General features: G+C 37.7%; 1 protein-coding gene across 2 annotated transcripts in view; it reads left to right on the plus strand.

Annotated features, from left to right (window-relative positions):
* Window positions 1-1,482: 1,482 nt before the first annotated feature.
* Window positions 1,483-19,184, plus strand: part of gle1 (GLE1 RNA export mediator) — a 37,359-nt gene continuing 19,657 nt past the window's right edge. Inside the window, exons 1-4 of one of the 2 annotated variants that reach the window (XM_055660213.1) lie at window positions 1,483-2,089; window positions 4,656-4,823; window positions 8,374-8,484; window positions 18,571-18,719. In XM_055660213.1, coding sequence (XP_055516188.1) covers window positions 1,991-2,089; window positions 4,656-4,823; window positions 8,374-8,484; window positions 18,571-18,719 — 527 coding nt within the window. In that variant the 5' untranslated portion in view covers window positions 1,483-1,990. Of the gene's footprint in view, window positions 2,090-4,655; window positions 4,824-8,370; window positions 8,485-18,570; window positions 18,720-19,184 lie in introns of both variants that reach the window. The other variant, XM_055660212.1, reaches the window with a different exon arrangement.

Consider the following 19,184-nt stretch of genomic DNA (forward strand, 5'->3'; position numbering starts at 1 on the left):
CTAATTGTATGTGATCCCCATTTTCTCATCTATTCACAAAGACACCAGGGTCAATTTTCAATGGCTAATTAGCCGACTAACACGCAAGTCTTTGGGAGGAAATCGTAGTAGTCAGAAGAAACCCACCTGGTCAAAGGGAGAACATGCAAACTCCACACAGACAGCACCCAGGGTCTCTGGTGCAGTGCAGCATCAGCTCTACCAGCAGCGATACTGTGCCATGAGGAAGTAATTTGAAGGCATACTCTTATGAGCCTGGACACAATTTAATACACATTATCTGTTAGAGATTGAGGAAACTCAGTATTGTGAAAAGCAGATGGAAATACTTGGAATATAGCAGATTCTTCAATTGATTTGGAATGGAATGGAATACTTTGTCACATGTGACAAGGCACATTGAGATTCATTGCTTGCATACCCAAGGTTTGCAAATAGTCACTACATACTGCACTGACAAAGTTACAAAGTATCCCCACCGGCTCTCCCCTCATGCTCTGTTAATTTCAGACCTGCACATAAACCCAATTGATAGACCCAGGTCTTAACCTTTTCAAATAAGATCAATTTGTTGTTAGTTGATACTAACTTTAAAAGAGAATAACAAAAATCATAGACGAGGCTGAAAGAAATATTTAAATTATAACTGAGATCGCCATTTTCCACACCGATCCCCTTTTCGTATACACTTGGAGTCCTGCAACTTATTCTTTCTCAGCCAGACCCATCAACCCTTTCAGGAAGAAAGGAACTGCTGTGCTGGAATAACTCAGTGTGTCAGGCAGCATCTGTGGAGGGGATAGGTATTTTCTCAGCTCTCTTTTGAGTCCTTTATTTCACTAATCCACACTAGCAGTATTTTACAATCGTCAATTAACCTACCAATATGTCTTTGGGATTTGGGAGGAAGCCCACACTGTAAAGCGGAGAATGTTTTAACTCATCAACAGCACTCATGGTCAGGATCAAATGGAGTTGTGGTGGTGTATAAACATAAAAGTCCAAATTGGTCAGTAAATAACAGTTAATTGAAAGATTACTTTATGTTATTGGCTTTGTACTCCAATCTCTCCAAACCTACCAGCTGTGAAATGCCTTCATGAGTACACCATGCACATTTGCAGGCGAGGGAGACTGTCAATGGGACCTGTTGATGATCACTGGCCATTTCCAAAGAAGACTATTTGGAATCCAGAGCAAAAAAAAGACATCTGCTGGAAGATGGGCAGGGCAGGGCAGGCAGCATCTATGTAGGGAAATGGACAGTCAATATTTTGGGTTGACATACTTTCCCTGAACTGAAAGTATATGGGGTGGTAATAGCCAATATAAAGGGTTGAGGGAAGAGCTAACAAGCGAAGGTGGATTAGTTGATAAGAGTCAGGTGGGAGAAGAGTAGGGTGGAAAGAGCAACAGAGGCTGGGAGGTAATAATTGGACAAGTGGGGTAGAAGATTGCAACCTTCACGTGGTTCGCCCGGTTTCAACGAATGCAATCAACCCCGCGTGCACAATCAAATAGAACAAGTTGTCCTACAACTTTAGGCTGTGCACACCATATGAGAGAAGAAGAAGTGGACAAGTGTAGAAGGATCTGGGCCAAATACAGGTAAATGGGAATAGCTCAGATAGGGGCATCTTTGTCACCTGGAGCTAGATGGGCCGAAAGGCCTGTTTCCATACTATATGACTCTATATACAGATCACTGTCCTATTTAGAATAATTTGGAGTGGTTCCTTGCATTAATATTGTGTGCCTCTCACACACACAGCAGTTAAGGACTCCGTGCACATTTTATCCTCTTTATGAGCCACACACAAAGATAAAAGAGCCTCTCCTTCCATCCATGCAAAGCCTGGTCTCCATGGCGACACGTGGGCGGGCCATAACCCGGAACTGGAAATGGCTGTGGGACGATTTTTTTAATTGTTGGTCGGGGATAAGACGGTTTTCGGTTGTTTGACCGATAAGTTGCCTCGGGCGGGATATCATGCCTGCAGAGGATAAACGCTGGGAGACTTTGCAGGCGTTGCGCAACTCGAAGAAAGGGCGGCTGACCTACGACACGAGCTGGCTGGAGGACGGGGAGGTGAGTCGAGTCCGCCCAGCATCTGTCTCCCGCCTGGGCCCCAACCTCAGCCCCTCCAAGCCCTATACAATCATTTTATTTTTTTGTGATAGACCAGTATCTGGAGGCCTGACTTTCCCCAAGAAGGAGGGTCCCAACTAGAAAAGTAACTGTTCACTCCTTCCCCGGATGCTTCCTGACCCTACTGAGGCTCTTCTGTACTTTGTGTTTTGCTAAGGATAGGTTTAGTGTTTAGGTTTATGATTGTCACATGAACCAAGGGGAAGAGGAAAGCATGTTAGACAGACAAATCATATATTATACACAAATACAATCAAGCCAAACTCGTGCAATAGGTAGAGCAAAGAAAAAGATTCGGGGTGCAGAATAGAGGTCTCGGCGTTATAAGATGACAGTATATTATTAGAACAACCAGAAATGAAGCTATATTTATAAATAGAATAGAGATTTAAAGTAGTGGGGTGATTGTATCAGACGCTAGCAGATCTGCCTCTGGGGCCATCATTGCAAAGAACCGCCATACTGCGGTGCCAGATTCCAGCATCTACACTTCCTTGTGTCTTCTAAATTCTGCTTACTTGGTGTTACAGTTATTGATTTAGTGCATTAGTGATTTTTTAGTATCCGTGTGTTTGTAAGCCTGTTAAGCTGTCCCAAGTAAGAATGTCATTATTTTGTTGTTGGTACATGTTAGTAATTAAGCACTCTTGATTTCACTCTTGACTTGTTTCCTCCCACCCCACACACCCCAAACGTAGATTTTAAGTTTAGTTTAAAGATGCAGCATGGAAACAGGCCCTTAGGCTTGCTGAGTCCATGCTGACCTCTGATCACTTGTACACACTAATTCAATGTTGTCTTACTTTCTCATCCACTCTATACACATTAGTGGCAATTTTAGAGGCCAATGTTGTCTTTGAGATGTGGGAGAAAACCAGAGACAATCCATGTGGTCACAGGCAGAACATGCAAACTCGAAACAGAGACCAGCCAAGATCAGGATCGGACATGCGACACTGGCGTTTTGTGAGGCAGCATCTCTATCAGCTGCGCCACTATGCCGAATTTCTTTTTTTTTCATCCCAATTTCCCATCAGTTGGATGTCAAAAAAAAAGAATTGCAGATGTTAACAATTGGATATCAAAGTAGAAATCGCTGGAAGTACTCAGCAGTTCAGGCAGCATATGTGGAAAGAGAAACTGGGTAATGTTTTAGTTTGTAGACCTTGATTCAGTCTTTGACCAGATACGTTAACTCTTTCTCAACACAGATGTTGCCTGATCTGCTGAGTGTTTCCAGCATTTTCTCTTTCTTAGCCTACTTAGAAACATAGAAACAGAAAATAGGTGCAGGAGGAGGCCATTCACTGCCAGCACCGCCATTCATTGTGACCATTCTTTTGGTGGGTTCCCTGTTCCCTTCAGAGCTTCTGTGTTAGATTACCCAAAAGCCTCTTTTCCTTCCTCCCCCCCCCCTCCCTTTTTGTTTCAGAGGTTTTGGGAAGAAAGCAGGAGAATGGGGTTAGGAGGGAGAGATAGATCAACTATGAATTAATGGCGGAGTAGACTAGATGGGCCGAATGGGCTAATTCTACTCCTATCACTTATGACCTTTGGAATTCCTTGTCTGGACTGAACAGCCCTCTTTTGGGATGCCTTGTTCTTTTTTTCAAATATATGTCAAAAGTTATTCTCTTTAATCAGCATAACAACTTCAACACATCTGATGCCATTAATACCATTCCTAAAATCAACAACAGGAAATAGCTTCAGTATTCTTGAAACACAGTTCATACAAAATTTTGCTACCTCGATCTGTTTCTACACCGCTTCCCCACTCGCACATCCCCCCCCCCCCCCCCCCCCCCCCCCCCCCCCCCCCCCCCATCCTTGTGAACCTACTTTGATGAGGGTTTTGATAATTCAATACATGCACACGGTTTGAATGGGTCTGTACTGTACTTCACTCTGAAATATCTCCATTTATATCACTCTGGCAATGGCTTGTAGAAATACAGGTGGTAGTTACAAGATGAGTGGGTGAAAATTTAAAACCCGGGTGCTCTGAATGCTCAGAATGATGGATCCATGGGATTTTCTGGTTGTGGAGGCCAGATCACAGGGTGCATTTTAAAGAGGATTTTTTTGAGAGATCGGGGAACTGGATCCTCCACTTCCTCATTCACAGACCACAGTCTGTTCGTATATTGGTGAAAACTGACACACATCAGCCCTGATCATATTTGAGGGGCTGTGTTAGATATTTTATGTGACATTGGAAACTATATTGATAACCTGGATAGGAATGTGATGCATATTAACTAATCCAATGCAGATGTAAAGATTAAAAAATGTATTTCTTCTTGTTGCTATAATCCTAATAAAATGTGCACTGTGTTATAGATTTGAGAAAGCAAATATGTTTTTGAAATAGAGCTGGGTAGGTTTAAAAATGTTCTGCAGGTCATTGTGCATTTTGGTAAAAGTCTTTCGAGAATCAAGTTATTTCACAGCTCTTAAATTTTATGTCATGCAAAGCCCTATTCTTTTCTTCTTTTTTTTCTAGGATATTTTGGAACAATGCCAATCATCACCCAAGCTTTCTGTAAACTCAGCATGGGTACTGGACCACTTGTCACGACCCGAAACTCAGTCTGGAAACGACCAATTACCAGAGAAGTCTGTTCCTTCTCCAGATCCAAGAACAGAAGAGGAAAATAATAACAATGTGCAGGTTAGTTCCCATTCATTAGTGTTCATTTTTTTCCTGTAAATACAGAATAATAGATTGTTGATCACTGACTTTGTGTAACTGAAACACTAACCAGGGATGTTACAACATTTTGAGATATTAACAATCAAGCCCATAATTTATCCCATCAGATAAAGCATAAAAAGAACTTTAATTTGATACCAAATTCACTTTCATATCTTCAGTATTAAAAACGTTATGGTAATTTTCGTACTCGGAAATTAGCATCTTGTTCCCTACATTAACTTAAAACTAAAGCTGTGATCGAGGACAGTCAAAAGCCCATAACTTTCTTAAAAATTAAGAGAACTGAATGAAATTTGCAGTTATTATAGATTGAAGCATTCTGAAACAAATATGATAATCTTACTTGGATGGCCTGAAATTAAAGTATATAATTAGTTAATTACCTAATTAAGTAGCTAATTACAAAATTAACCGTTGTGACAGAAATAGTAATAAACACCCAGACGGCCTTGAGAATTCAAAAATGTGATATTCTCATGATCAGAACTTTAATATTAGTGTTATATGCTGTAAGTCCGTAACAGACAGGTAAAGAAATGACAATTTCTAGCAAAAGACCAAGTCTTCATGGGAAAGATCAGCTGCCAGCTGGTACATTGGCATATCATAATCAGTAGCATTATCATAATCCTCAGACTGCAACCAATAAGCAACTCTGTACACCTTGTTTTTCCTCAACTTTTCAATTTTGGCATTGTGAACTACAAGTTTTTGCTCTTCAAACCACGCATGACATGGTTTTCTGCCCACTACTTTCCTGTTCAGACTGACTTTTTCCAAACGAGGTATACAAGGACAATTTTTAATTGTCCATTTTTAATATCCCTCTTAGACTCGGGCATGACGGAGAAATTCACTTCAAGGTGAGCTTTAGCTGGGCATTTGAATTGACAATTTTGCATTTCTTCTTCGGTGGCATCTGAAAAATTTAAGGAAAAAAACCACTGAACAGCATTAAGTAGAAACAAGTTTTTATTTGCAGTTTTTTAGAAAAAAATGTAGAAATTATTTAGTTCAACAAAATGCCTAAAGGGCCTGTCCCACTTTCTCGACCTAATTCACGACCTCTGCTGAATTTGCCCTTGAATCATACTCACAGCATGTCCGTCACGAGGTTGTAGGTAGGTCGTAGCAGGCCATGATGTAGTCTTGGGTACTTGTGGCATCAAGTAGTGTAGTGGCCATTTGGCCTGTTTTGCATGTCATTGTGGATGGCATGTGCCTTTAAATTTTAGACTGCCCGTTATAATGTGGGTGGGATTTATGATGTGTCTTTGGGGCGTGTTTGCAGCTTAACTGCTTGCGCAGAAGTTTAGTTTTTAGATTCGTTTTGGAGAGACGATGGAGAAGGTTAATCCTTCGACCATGTCGAGCATGTCAAGGCATGTAATTGTTACGGCGACACGAGGAGCTTTCTAATATCTGAAGTAATGAGCTGGTTTTCGAAGAAGATTGCCGTAACAAGTCGGAAAAACCTTGGATGTATCTTACTGTTTTCTATCTACAATAAAGAAAATATTCATCAAAAGACTGTGCTGAAGCTTTATGAATGGAGAAGCTCTGAAGGTCTCTGAGGCAGCTTGCATGCGTACCGAAGATATTCCCCTTATCCATTCTCATCCAATTAGTGGCTAGGGTGCTAATTACCTGAAAGATATGAAATATCTGCCGCTACAAGTAGGTCGTGGCGTTTTTCCTAGCATGATGAAAAATGTCCACGAGTAAAAAAGGTTGTGAATTAGGTCGTGAAATTGGGACAGGCCCACAACACAAGTTAAACGTTAAAACAAATAGTAAATACCCAACAAAAAATTCATATTCATCAGTGTCATCAAATCAATTAATCTAAATGTATCAAATTCATCTAAATTCAATTATTAGATCTAAACATCTATCCCATTCTTAAGAAAAGGCTAAAAATACAATTTTAAATAGCCACGGTATCCAAATAACAAACTGATCCCATTCACGCAAGAATTCACAATATAACATGATTTTTAAATCTCACTATGTCATGAATTTCTTTGCCAAATTTAAGGAATTGAATGTTTAATTCCCATAAATTTTACTCTGTAAAATAACACTGCAGCAGGCAAGGCCCAAGGGCCGTTTTACACAGACATGTGTTCACAAACATCACCTCTCGAGATAATCAAAATATTTTTTTTTTTTTGCACAATCATGTCTTAAGAACATCTAAATTATCTATATTTTGTGTAATTGTCTATCCATGATCAATATTTTCATACTAAATATTTGACTAAAAACTGTAGTGGAAGTTTTGAGTCAGATATTTAGTATGAAAATATTGATCATGGGTAGACAATAACACAAAATAGATGATTTAGATGTTTTTATGACATGATTGTGCAAAAAATAATGAGTTTGATTAGCTTGAGAGTGGATGTTTGTGGATTATGATACAGAGATCGGATTGTGGCCCCTGCCATGGTTTTGCTCGCACTCACAGTAACAGCCGGCAGGCAGGACACGGCCGATATCGGGGCCTAATTAACATATTTCGCATTATCAGATTAATATGAAATTACACCAAACACTAGATATGATAAATGTCCTACAGTACATATCTTTGGTTTTGTCCTGAACTTGCGATCTGTAATTTTGAAGGCGATGAAGTTGGGCCTGACTTTCATCCAGCGATTTCAGTCAAGCAATGTTTTTTTTTTAAATCACGAACGGAATGACAGAACAAAATTTCCTCATAAGCTTGTCTTACTAAGAAATCTCTCCCCGATAACCTATAAACACCTTCATTTTACTCACCAGCCTCTCGAGTCGCACGCACAGGCAGTGGGCAGACCTAGAGCGCCACTGATGGCAGGAATTTGTAATAACGCTACACTAACATCCCAGACTTGCCTGACTCTGCTATACAACTTGAGGATTTCTCCTTTTATCATATGGTCGGTACAGAATATGATACAAAGAAAATGGTGGTGGTGTAATTTTGAACATGCTTCATGGTACACTGATGTGACAGTCATAGCTCAATTCTGCTCCCTTGACCTGTAATTGCTGTTCATAAGTTGCCCTCCCTTTTATCTACCAAGGGAATTCATCGCTACCATCTTGTCTGCAGACTAAATACCACCCCACCTTAAGGTGGCATCTGGCAAATTATACTTTGTCTGTGGCTCTCTTGATACCCCAAACTGATTCCTTATGCATCACCACTGGTAAATTTAATCATACCAGAAACATATTTCCTGAATGCCATCAGCACCATATATTATTGGCAGCTGTACCTTCAGCTGCCTCAGTCTTTATCCCTGACTTTCTCTCTCTCCTTTCAGCTGCTGCTTTGAATTTCCTCATTGTCCAAACATTTTTCAAGTTGTCTTGAACCCTCCCATTGAAAATGGTCAGAGTTGAATTCTGTTTAATATTTCTGTGAAGTTCCCTGGGATGTTTCATATATGTTATCTGAAAAGTTTTTCAAGAACAATTTCCTTATATTCATTTTATTCCTCTCTGTTTTCAGCAGTTGGATGAGGAATTGACTCCAGAACGCGCATTTCTGCTGCTTTCTCCTGAAGCAACTCAGATTGAAGGCTATGTTAAAATGTATGAGACAGTCCACAAAATTAAGGGCCAGGTGAGACATGGAACATAAAAATATTGTCTGTGTTTTGTTATGAAAATTTGGGCAAGTACCGTGGTTTGTGGTCTGCTAGTACTGGGTATGCTTCTAGGCTACAAGTGGTCAATTTCTGGACACTTAGACTACCTATGAATATCAGACAAATAACATTTGGAAGAGGAAAAGGAGGAGGTCATTGTCCTTTAAGACTTCCTATTTATTAATAAGATTCTACCTGGTATTCCACCTCCACATTCTAAACTACAATGCTGAGAACTATATTCTGTACTCTGTATTGTCCTCTTTGCTCTACTATTGTTTTTGAGTTTGAGTTGATTATATTTATGTATAGCATCTGACCTGGAATTAATGTAATGCAGTAGGCATGGTCTTTAGCAAGGCTTTTGACTGTGGCCCTGCATAGTAGGCTGATTCAGAAAATCAAGGCACATCTAAAAGATCCAAAATTTGCTTGACGATAGGCACAGGGTAGTGGGCGAGGGTTGTTTTCCTGACTAATAACCAATAGTCTACTGCAGGGATTGGTGCTGGGACCTTGTGTTTGGCGTGCACATGTCTGGGTTTTGATAGATACGTTTGCTGAACCACTAAGATAGGTGGAATTATGGATAGTGAGGATGGTTGCCTAAGGTTACAGAGGGCAATGGATTTGCTGTAAAGTTGGATGGAGTGATGGCAGATGTAATTTAATTTAGACAAGTATTAGGTAATATATTTTGGGTCGTCTAATACTGGCAGAATATGTACTGTTTATGGCGAGGAGTTTGGAACCATTGATGTACAAGGGGTTCTATGGATGCAAGTTCATAACTCCTTGAAAGTGCTGTCACGTGGAGAGGACCATGTAGCTTGTTTGTCTTCACAGGCATGGGTATTGAGTGCAAGAGCTGGGACCTCAAATTGCAATTGTATGAGATATTTGTTCGGTTATTCTTGGAAAATTATGCACTGTACTAGTCACCACGCTTTGGAAAGGATATGGTAGAGTCAGAATGAGTGCAGAATTGAGTCACCAGGATAGTTACAAGGTGAGGTTGGGTGGAATAGAATTGTTGTTAAAATTGAGGGGCGTACATGGTCAGTCCTTTTCCAAAGATAGGGGGCTCTAAAACTAGACGTCATGGGTTTTGGTGAGGGGGGGGGGGGGGGGAATGGGTGGGGGGTGAGAGTGTCAAGTTTTCTACAAGGATTGGTGAGCATATGTATCAAGCGGCCAGAAGAAGTGGTAGAGGCAGGTGCAATTACAGCATTTAAAATATATTTGTACAGGTGCATGATTAGGAAAGGAATTGAGGAATATGGTTCAAATGCAGGAAAATGGGATTAATGTAGGAGGACATATTGGTTGGCATGGGTGTGATTGGTTGAAGGGCCTTGTTCTGTGCTGTATAACTCTGTGACTCCAAAATTTGTGAGGATTCTCTTCAAATATTGTCCCAAGGTCTTCCAGTGAAAGATACTGGGTTGGGGGGACGACAAAACATGGAGTGGCAGAGATGTGCAGAACAAGAACGGCACTTTCTGCCCACCATATCCATGTTGGCCCATTTTGCCTACTTTAGGCCAATAGCTATGCCTTGCCTATTCAAGTATCTGTCAAAACATCTCTTAATCTTATTTCACTTCTTACTCTGGCAGCACGATCCAGATATCAACCAGTCTGTATGTAACAGAATTACTCTCAAATCCCCCTTAAAACTCCTTCCTTTCACTTTAATCCTATGTCCTCTTGTTATTAATTCCCCTACTAAAGGTAAAAGATTCTGATAATCCACCCTATCTATGCCTCTTATAAATTTATATCTTATCAAATCATCCCTCTTTCTGCTTTCTCCTTAACCATTTCTCTATTCTCTGCTTCATAATGTTTTGATTTATATACTGGGTGGAAGCATGTTCATAAGGGCCATTGTTGTAGCCTGTTTGATAATTACTTCACGTCTTCCTAGCCATTGATGCTCTGAATACCATTTGAAATGTATCTTGGTGCTCTGGTAACAAATTCAACCCATTCCTGTAAGCCTCATAAAAGATTCTAACCTTGTAAGTTTGCCAACTGCAGAGCTGAGAGCCAGAATAATTTACAGTTTTGGTAAATGAACTGATTTCCTCAATTCGACTGCCAAATTTTGTGTGCTTTTATTTTCTCGTAATCTACATTTATCTTTAAGATGGCTAGTTAGTTATAAGCATAGCTGGAAAATGTTTTTTAATTCCCCTTGAAGGAACTCAGTGTATGGCTGAATTGTTCATGCCATCACAAAGTGATCTATGACTTTTTTTATTGTCTGAGTATTTTAAAATGACATTGGATAGGAGATGATCATGGTATACTCTCCTCTGCCCATCGGGCATGATGCACAGAAGTTTGAAAGCTCAAAACTCCAGATTCGGGAACAGTTTCTACCCAGCTGTTACCAGGCAACTGAACCATCCACTCATTGGCTCGAGTGCAGTCCTGAGACTGGAGACCTTTGAACTATCTTTAATTGAACTTTATCGGACATCAGTATTATATCTCTGCACTAAATGTCGTACTCATCCTTTATCTACGCACTGCGAATGTCTTGATTGTATTTATGTACAGTATTTGACTGGATAGCATGCAAATAAAAGCCTCTCCACTATCTCTGTACACATGACAATAATAAACTAAACTAAATCTGTCACTGACGCTTCAAAGAGTCAGCATTCTATGTTTAGAATGAATGCCTAGCAGCTCACTTCCGGTGGCGCTATGGAGAACTAAGTCCAGCGCCAACCAGCTCCGTACCGAGGAAAACAAAAAACGGGAGAAAAATCGGGACCTACCTGCAGCGATCGCAATCTGAAACGGCAGCCTGCGTGACGTCATCAGGCCTGCGACTTAAGGTATGTCGCTACAACACACCCCCCCCCGTGGAACAACAAAAAAATCGGCTAAAGGAAGACCCCAGATGGAAGAGGAAGGCCCTACAGAAGCCTCGGCCTCAGTTACAACGATGGCCCAGGAAGATCCTCCAAGGAAGATTAAAGGGGGGAAAAAAGGGGAAATGGAAGATCTTAAAATCTTTCTGGCTGCTGAAATGAAGACTTGTCTGGCTGCTGAAATGAAGACTTTTAGTGAGAAATTTCAAAAATCACTAGACACCTTCAAGGTAGATTTTAGAGCAGAAATGCTCGTTACAGTTCAACAAATGTTTGAAAACTGGAAGAGGACGAGGGAGGAAGAGGTCAAAGACCAGATGGAAGTGATGGAAGCCAGACTCGTTTCGGTGGAAACAAAGGCTCAAATAGAGGTGGACCCCATTCGCCAAGAACTCGATCAACACAGAATAGCGATAACCGAGCTTGAGAAATGTGCGATGACGAGTGCAGAAACAGTAAATCAGCTCCTTACTGAAAACCAACGCCTCACAAACATGGTGAGCAAATTAAATGATAAATGTATCGATCTGGAGGGGCGTCAAAGACGAAAGAACCTAAGAATTGTAGGGGTGAAGGAAGGAAGGGAGAAGGAAATGGGTACTCGGGATTTTGTGGCAGACCTACTACATACAGTCCTAAAATTGGATCACAAACCTCTACTCGGCCGAGCCCATAGAGCGCAGCGACGTCGTATTCAAGATGATGTCCATCCAAGACAAATTATTGTAAAAGTCCTACAGGATCATGAATTTGATGAGATAATGAAGAAAAGTGTTCGGAGCGGTCAACTGTTTTTTGAAGGCGAGAGATTTAGCATCTACCGAGATTACTCGACAGAGGTCTTCAAGAAAAGAATGCTGTTCAACGAGACCAAAAGAATATTGAAGAGTGTACCGGATTTGAAATACAGCCTACTCTATCCCGCAAAGCTAAGAGTCACCTACAATTCCAATGTGCTCTTTTTTACAGAGCACGAAAAAGCACTCGAATACGCCAAGGTAGTTGGTAACGTGCCTACAGACTGAAGAACCCACACCACTCCTTAGGAGCCAAGGACTAAGATGACCATCAGATCTAAAAGGACCTTTAAAATTCGTTCAAGAACTTTATAGACACTTGGAAATCGAAAATGATGGAGGACACTGGACAAAAACTGCGATTTTTCGAGGGTTTTTCCCTCTTTTCTCTCTTTTTTGTTTTAGCTCTTTTTAGGTTACTAATCATTACTATTATATGTAAATTCATATTTAACTATATAGGTAACAACTAATACTTATTAAATATCCTTATTTCCACTAAAATTATTAACATTATTAATTCTTATAAAAGTTAATACGGTATAAGATGGATAACAATGATCAATAACTAATAGTCTTTGATAAATGAAGAAAGGAATTACATAATATAGTATATAGAAAGATATGTAAGAGGTAAATCAACCTATATGATAATTATGATTGACGGGTTTCCTTTTCTTTTTTTCGCTCTATCTTTCAATTTAAAATCATTTTGCTGTCTTGAACCTTTCTGCAGGGTTACGTGTTGACACTAGTATACATGTGGGTATGCATACATATATATATATATATACGTGTACGTAGGTAGGTGTATATATATTGTGTGGGTATAAGTATGACTAGGTAAATAAGTTTGATACTCCCAAAGAAGTTGATTGAATGTTAAATATAATTTTTTTTTTTTTTTTTTTTTTTTTTTTTTTTTTTTTCCTCTTCCTCGGGCACGGAGCTGGGAATTTTCTCATTTTACAAAGGCTACGGAAGTCTTTAGAATTCTAGCCACGTTAGTGTGGCTATCACTAACTACACTAATTGTAGATGTAGTTCTTTTTTCTTCACCCTACACTAACCAACCCTATCACTTTTCTTTCTTTAAATACTTCTTTAACTCAAGGTTTGAATGGAAAAACAAGACCAAGGCAAGGAGATATGATCGGAAGAATGATGTATTTGAATTTAAATTCATCTATCTGAGGTTTGGGAGCAGGGTCAGGTTCTATGTGTTGTTCCTTCTACCCGATTATAGACCACCACAAAAGCAATATGCAAGATGCTAACATGACAAGAAGGGGTCAGGGAATAACATTTTGTAGTTGGAATGTCAAGGGAATCAATGAACCAATTAAGAGAAGTAAAGTTTTGGCACACCTAAATCAAATCAAAACAGATATAATATTTCTTCAAGAGACACATCTTAAAAAGGAATCACAACACAGACTTAAAGCTAAGTGGATCGCTGAATCATATCATTCTTCTTTTTCCCACAAGTCAAGAGGAGTAGCAATAGTAATTCGTAAAGGAATTCCTTTTGCGACCTCCTCAATAATAGTGGATATGGATGGCAGATATATTATAGTGGTTGGAGAGTTAAATGGTGAAAAAGTGATCCTTCTAAATGTTTATGGGCCTAACTTCGATAACCCCACTTTTTTTAACAAAACATTTAATAAAATTCCTGAATTTGCACAATACAAATTAATAATTGGAGGAGACTTCAATTGTACATTAGACCCATACTTAGATAGATCATCAAGGCAAAAAAAATCAACATCCAACTCAAGTGTTTTTTTAAATTCATTTATTAATACCACTAATATTAAGGATATCTGGAGAATAGAAAACCCAACCGGACGGGAATATTCATTTTATTCACCAGTACACAAAACATACTCAAGAATAGATTACTTTTTAGTTGATTCTACGTTTATTCCATTTACTTATAATTCAAAATATCATAACATTATAATCTCAGATCACGCACCGGTAACATTCATGATTAAATTAAATGGAATGTCCGAGAAACAAACATATTGGAGACTTAACCCGCAAATCTTGAACGAAAGATCATGCCAGGAATATATTATTAAACAAATTCAAATATTTTTTGAGGTAAATGACAACCCTGACACACCTGCTTCTCTTATGTGGGAGACGTTCAAAGCGTATGTTCGAGGTACATTAATCTCTGCCCAAGCATTTTATAATAAAGAAAACAGGATTAAACAAAAAGCACTGGAAAGTGAAATTAAGCAACTAGATACAGAAAACGCGAGAACGCCATCTACGTTAAAACATAATAAAATTGCTGTACTGAAATATAAATTAAATAAAATGTACTCAGAACAAGTAATAAAACTTTATCAAAAAACCAAACAATTACAGTTTGAATTTGGAGACAAACCACAAAAATTATTAGCACGCCAGCTGCGAAAAATGGAAGGGGAAAAAATAATTCATAAAATTAGAACAGAGACAGGAGAATTATTAAAAATGCCCAAGGATATAAATGATAGATTTCTACAATACTATCATAACCTTTATTCAACTAAAACTGTAGCACAATCAGAAGGAATAGCAGATTTTTTAATAAAATGTAATTTAAAAGGTTTAGATTCAAAGGATAGAGAATTATTAGAAAGGGAAATTACGATAAAGGATATTGAGGAGTCTATTGGCTCTCTTAAAAATGGTAAGGCAGTAGGGCCAGATGGTCTAGGTTCAGAATTTTACAAGAAATTTCATGATTTGCTGTGCCCACGCTTGCAAAGACTATATGATTATATCTACACCCAACAGAAACTCCCAGATACCTTAATGAATCTATAATAACGCTTATTCCTAAAGCTGATAAAGATCCGGAAGATCCGGGATCATACAGAGCAATTGCACTTCTGAATACAGACCAGAAAAATACTAACTAAAATACTAGCACGTAGATTAAGTACAGTGATGAATAAATTTAATACACCCTGACCAAACAGGCTTTATTCAGAAACGGTATTCATATTATAACCTAAGAAGATTATTTAATATTATATATACCAAGAGAATTATTAATGAAGATTTAGCAATAATCTCACTTGACGCTGAAAAAGCATTTGATCAGGTCGAATGGCCTTATTTATTTTCGGTGATGGAAAAGATGCAGCTAGGGGAGAAATTTTGCACATGGATAAAACTGCTATACACAAATCCTACGGCCAGAATACTTACCAACCAAAGACTGTCATCTAAATTCAGTCTATCTAGAGGGTGTAGACAAGGATGCCCGTTATCTCCATTACTATTTGCACTTGCAATTGAGCCACTTGCAGAAAGAATTAGGGGGCATCCGGAAATATATGGGTATAACAGTAAAGACACAGTGAATAAAATTTCCCTATATGCAGATGACGTATTAATTTACATCACAAAACCAGAAATTAGTATCCCAAACCTATTAAAACTAATAAACCAATTCGGTGCACTTTCAGGATACAGAATAAATTGGAATAAAAGTGAAATTATGCCAATAAGGGAACATAACAAACAGATAATACAACAATTCCCATTTAAAGTAGTAAATGAAAAATTTAAATATCTAGGTATCTATGTAACTAAGATATATATACATCATTATTTAAAGCAAATTTCCCCCCATTATTGAATAAATTACATAAGAATATCCAATACTGGAAAACATTACCTATTTCAATGGTTGGTAAAATTAATGCCATAAAAATGATTTTTTTACCGCAAATATTATACCTTTTTCAGACGATTCCGATATACCTGGCAAAAAACTTCTTTAAAAAATTGGACTCTATTGTTAATGATTTTATCTGGGATTATAAGAATCATAGGATAAGCAAAAGACACCTGTGTAAATCAAAAAATAATGGAGGCTTGGTTTTACCTAACTTTTTGTTTTATTACTGGGCAGTTAATATTAAAAATATGAACTTCTGGTTGGGAGAAATAGACCAGCAACCAGACTGGTTAAAATTGGAAAGGGAAGATTGTATGCCTTATGATATTGGTGCGATATTATTTGCTACGTCTAAATTAAACAAGAAAATTTATAAGGAAAACCCTATAATATTTAGTGCTATAAAAATTTGGAAACAATTAAAAAAGACATTAAAATTAGATAACTTATCTCTTTTTCTTCCAATTGTGAATAACTCATTGTTTAAGCCTTCATGTTTAGACGGGGGTTTTACACAATGGAAGAATAATGGAATTAAAAATATAGGACACCCTTTACAAAGAAGGCTCTTTTTTTTTGACATTTCAGGAGTTGCAACAGATTTATGGACTTCGAGGAAATGATTATTTCAAACAGATATCTTCAACTCAGAGATTATGTTAAATCGAATTCTAAAAATTTTCGAAATAGAAACCCAGAGATTCTAGATGAATGTTGGAATAAGCATCCTAATACAGAAAAATTAATATCTTATATATATAATATCTTATTAGATAGTGACATTCATTTGACGGACTTACACAGACAAGCATGGGAAAATGAATTAAACCAGGTAATAACGAAAGACACTTGGGAAGAAAGTCTACAACACATACATCAATGTTCACTAAACGCGAGACATTCTCTAATACAATTTAAAGTAATACATAGGTTACACTACGCCAAAACAAAATTACATAAAATTTTTCAACATATCTCACCTATATGTGATAAATGTCAACATTTAGAAGCTACGTTATCGCACATGTTTACAAACTGTACAAAAATTAAAAAATTTTGGGTAAATATTTTTAGTATAATATCCAAAGTAATCAACACACAACTGGAACCCAACTCAAAATTAATAATATTCGGAATATTAGAATCAAATCAAACACTTAGAATAACACAAAGAAACTTTATCGATTACAGTTTAATAACAGGAAAAAAATTAATCCTAAAATTTTGGAAAGGCCCTACGGCCCCCACAATCAAAATGTGGATTATAGAAATGACGGAGACCTTAAACATGGAAAGAATCAGATTTTCCCTGTTGGATAAACAGGAATTATTCGTTGGAACATGGTCTCCTTTTATTGATTATTTAAAGGGTCAGAACAGTTCAGCACAGGAACCTGACTAGCACCCGGACTAAAGATTGGATGAAATGCTATACTTCGAAATGTACGAACATATCTCGAATGATGTTTTTAAACTTTAACAAATTTTTCCATTCTTCTTCAACTACCTCTTTCACTCCCTTTCCTTTTTTTATTTTTTATTTTTTTCTTTTTTTCTTTCTCTCTAAATCTATCTTAGCCCTATCTCTGCAAAAAGTATTTCATAATAATCCAATATTATCTAAAAATTTAGCCCTATTTTATGGCTAATTTGCCCATTGAAACTTTAATAAAAAAAAAATGAAGAAAAATGCAAAAAGTATTGGAGACAATGTAATAATAACTGACAATATTATCAATTTAAAAATGATAGATGTAATAGATCATGTACCTATCTCCAATAATAAAAAATTAAATACAAAAAAAAAAAAAAAAAAAGAATGCCTAGTTGAATTAATTATTTTATGGCTACTCTCTTTTTTATTAAGATTCTCCAAGACCAATTGCCCCATTGAAACTTTGCATAAATGGTTTGAATCCGTTTTTTCAACCCATTCTAGTTTATGTAGCTTGTGCTGCACCATTGAAAGGGATGAGGCATCCCTAACTGTCTAATGTCTTGTGTCATTGCTTAATGTGTTGAATGTTATGCAACAGGCCAGTCAGCAAAATGGATTTGCTGGCATTTGCGCTCAACTTGAACAGTGTGTAAATAATGAAAAAATTACTTGTTGGTTTAATAAAACAGAACTTTTACATGGTAAAAGTGTGGGGTCTTTCTACCCCTGCTCAGAACAGCAGAGGTGCTTGGATTTGGATATCATTTGGATATGTGTGTCCCGCACATGATCATCATTTTGATATGTGTGTCCCACATTTCCATGAAGCTATATTACTGCATGGATCAAAAGTATTTCATTTTCTCAGTTGTGTAAAGTAATAATTACATTGTCAAATGTTTTTTGTAGGGGTGGTGAAGATCAATCTGATGGCACAATAAAATGGAGCATAATTCAATTAAAAAAACAAAACCTTTTGTAATAAAAATAGGGATGGATCCAGTTTTAGATATTGATATTAATTATTTAAAATTGAGATTACGTGTGCAGTACTAATGAATCGACTAACACTTCCTCTCTCAACCAAAAGCAGGTTAAATCAGTCGTTGATCATCATTTTTGCTGTTTATGGAATTTTAATCGTGCATTCAGCTAATCCCTTTCCTTGGTGATAAAAGTGACTACTTCAGTAGTATTACGTGAACCCTGAAGGATTTAATAACATGGAATTTAATTTTATCTCTCCTCAGGCTGAACTGAAGCATCGCCAGGAACTTCAACAGAAAATTGTTCATGATCTCTCGACATCATCTACTGAACAAATGAAACGATTTGAAGAATCCCTGGAGCTTAAGCAACGGCAGGAATATGAGGAGATGCGTGACATGATGGAGAAAGGGTAAGAAAATTGAAGGGTATGGGATATGCTTTTCTGTCGCTTCAGACAAATAGCTAAACTGGCCACTCTTCATAAACATCAATAATTAACCACACATTTAATGAATAAAATTAACCCTAGGGTGACATACTGATGTGTTTACCCTAACCCCTCACTGGATTTATTAATTCTCTTGTGCTGAAGATATAATTGTAGTTTAGAGATGAATTGTTAACAAATCAAGTCAGCTGGTACCTCTTTTTCTTCCTCTTAATACCACTCTGTATAAATTGCACAGGTTCAACAGAACCGAATTGTTGTTTCACCCCAGTCTCCTGACGCAAAATCTAAGATGTTAGCTGTGTATAACAGAGGGTGTATTGTACCATCATGGATACAGCATTAAACTAAAGCTCTTCTGACACCGTCACTGATGTGCTGACACAAGGAACTGCACGAAAGGTTCTGACCCAAAATATTGCGTAT

Source organism: Leucoraja erinacea, chromosome 31 (assembly GCF_028641065.1).
Source record: "Leucoraja erinacea ecotype New England chromosome 31, Leri_hhj_1, whole genome shotgun sequence".
Taxonomy (NCBI): domain Eukaryota; kingdom Metazoa; phylum Chordata; class Chondrichthyes; order Rajiformes; family Rajidae; genus Leucoraja; species Leucoraja erinaceus.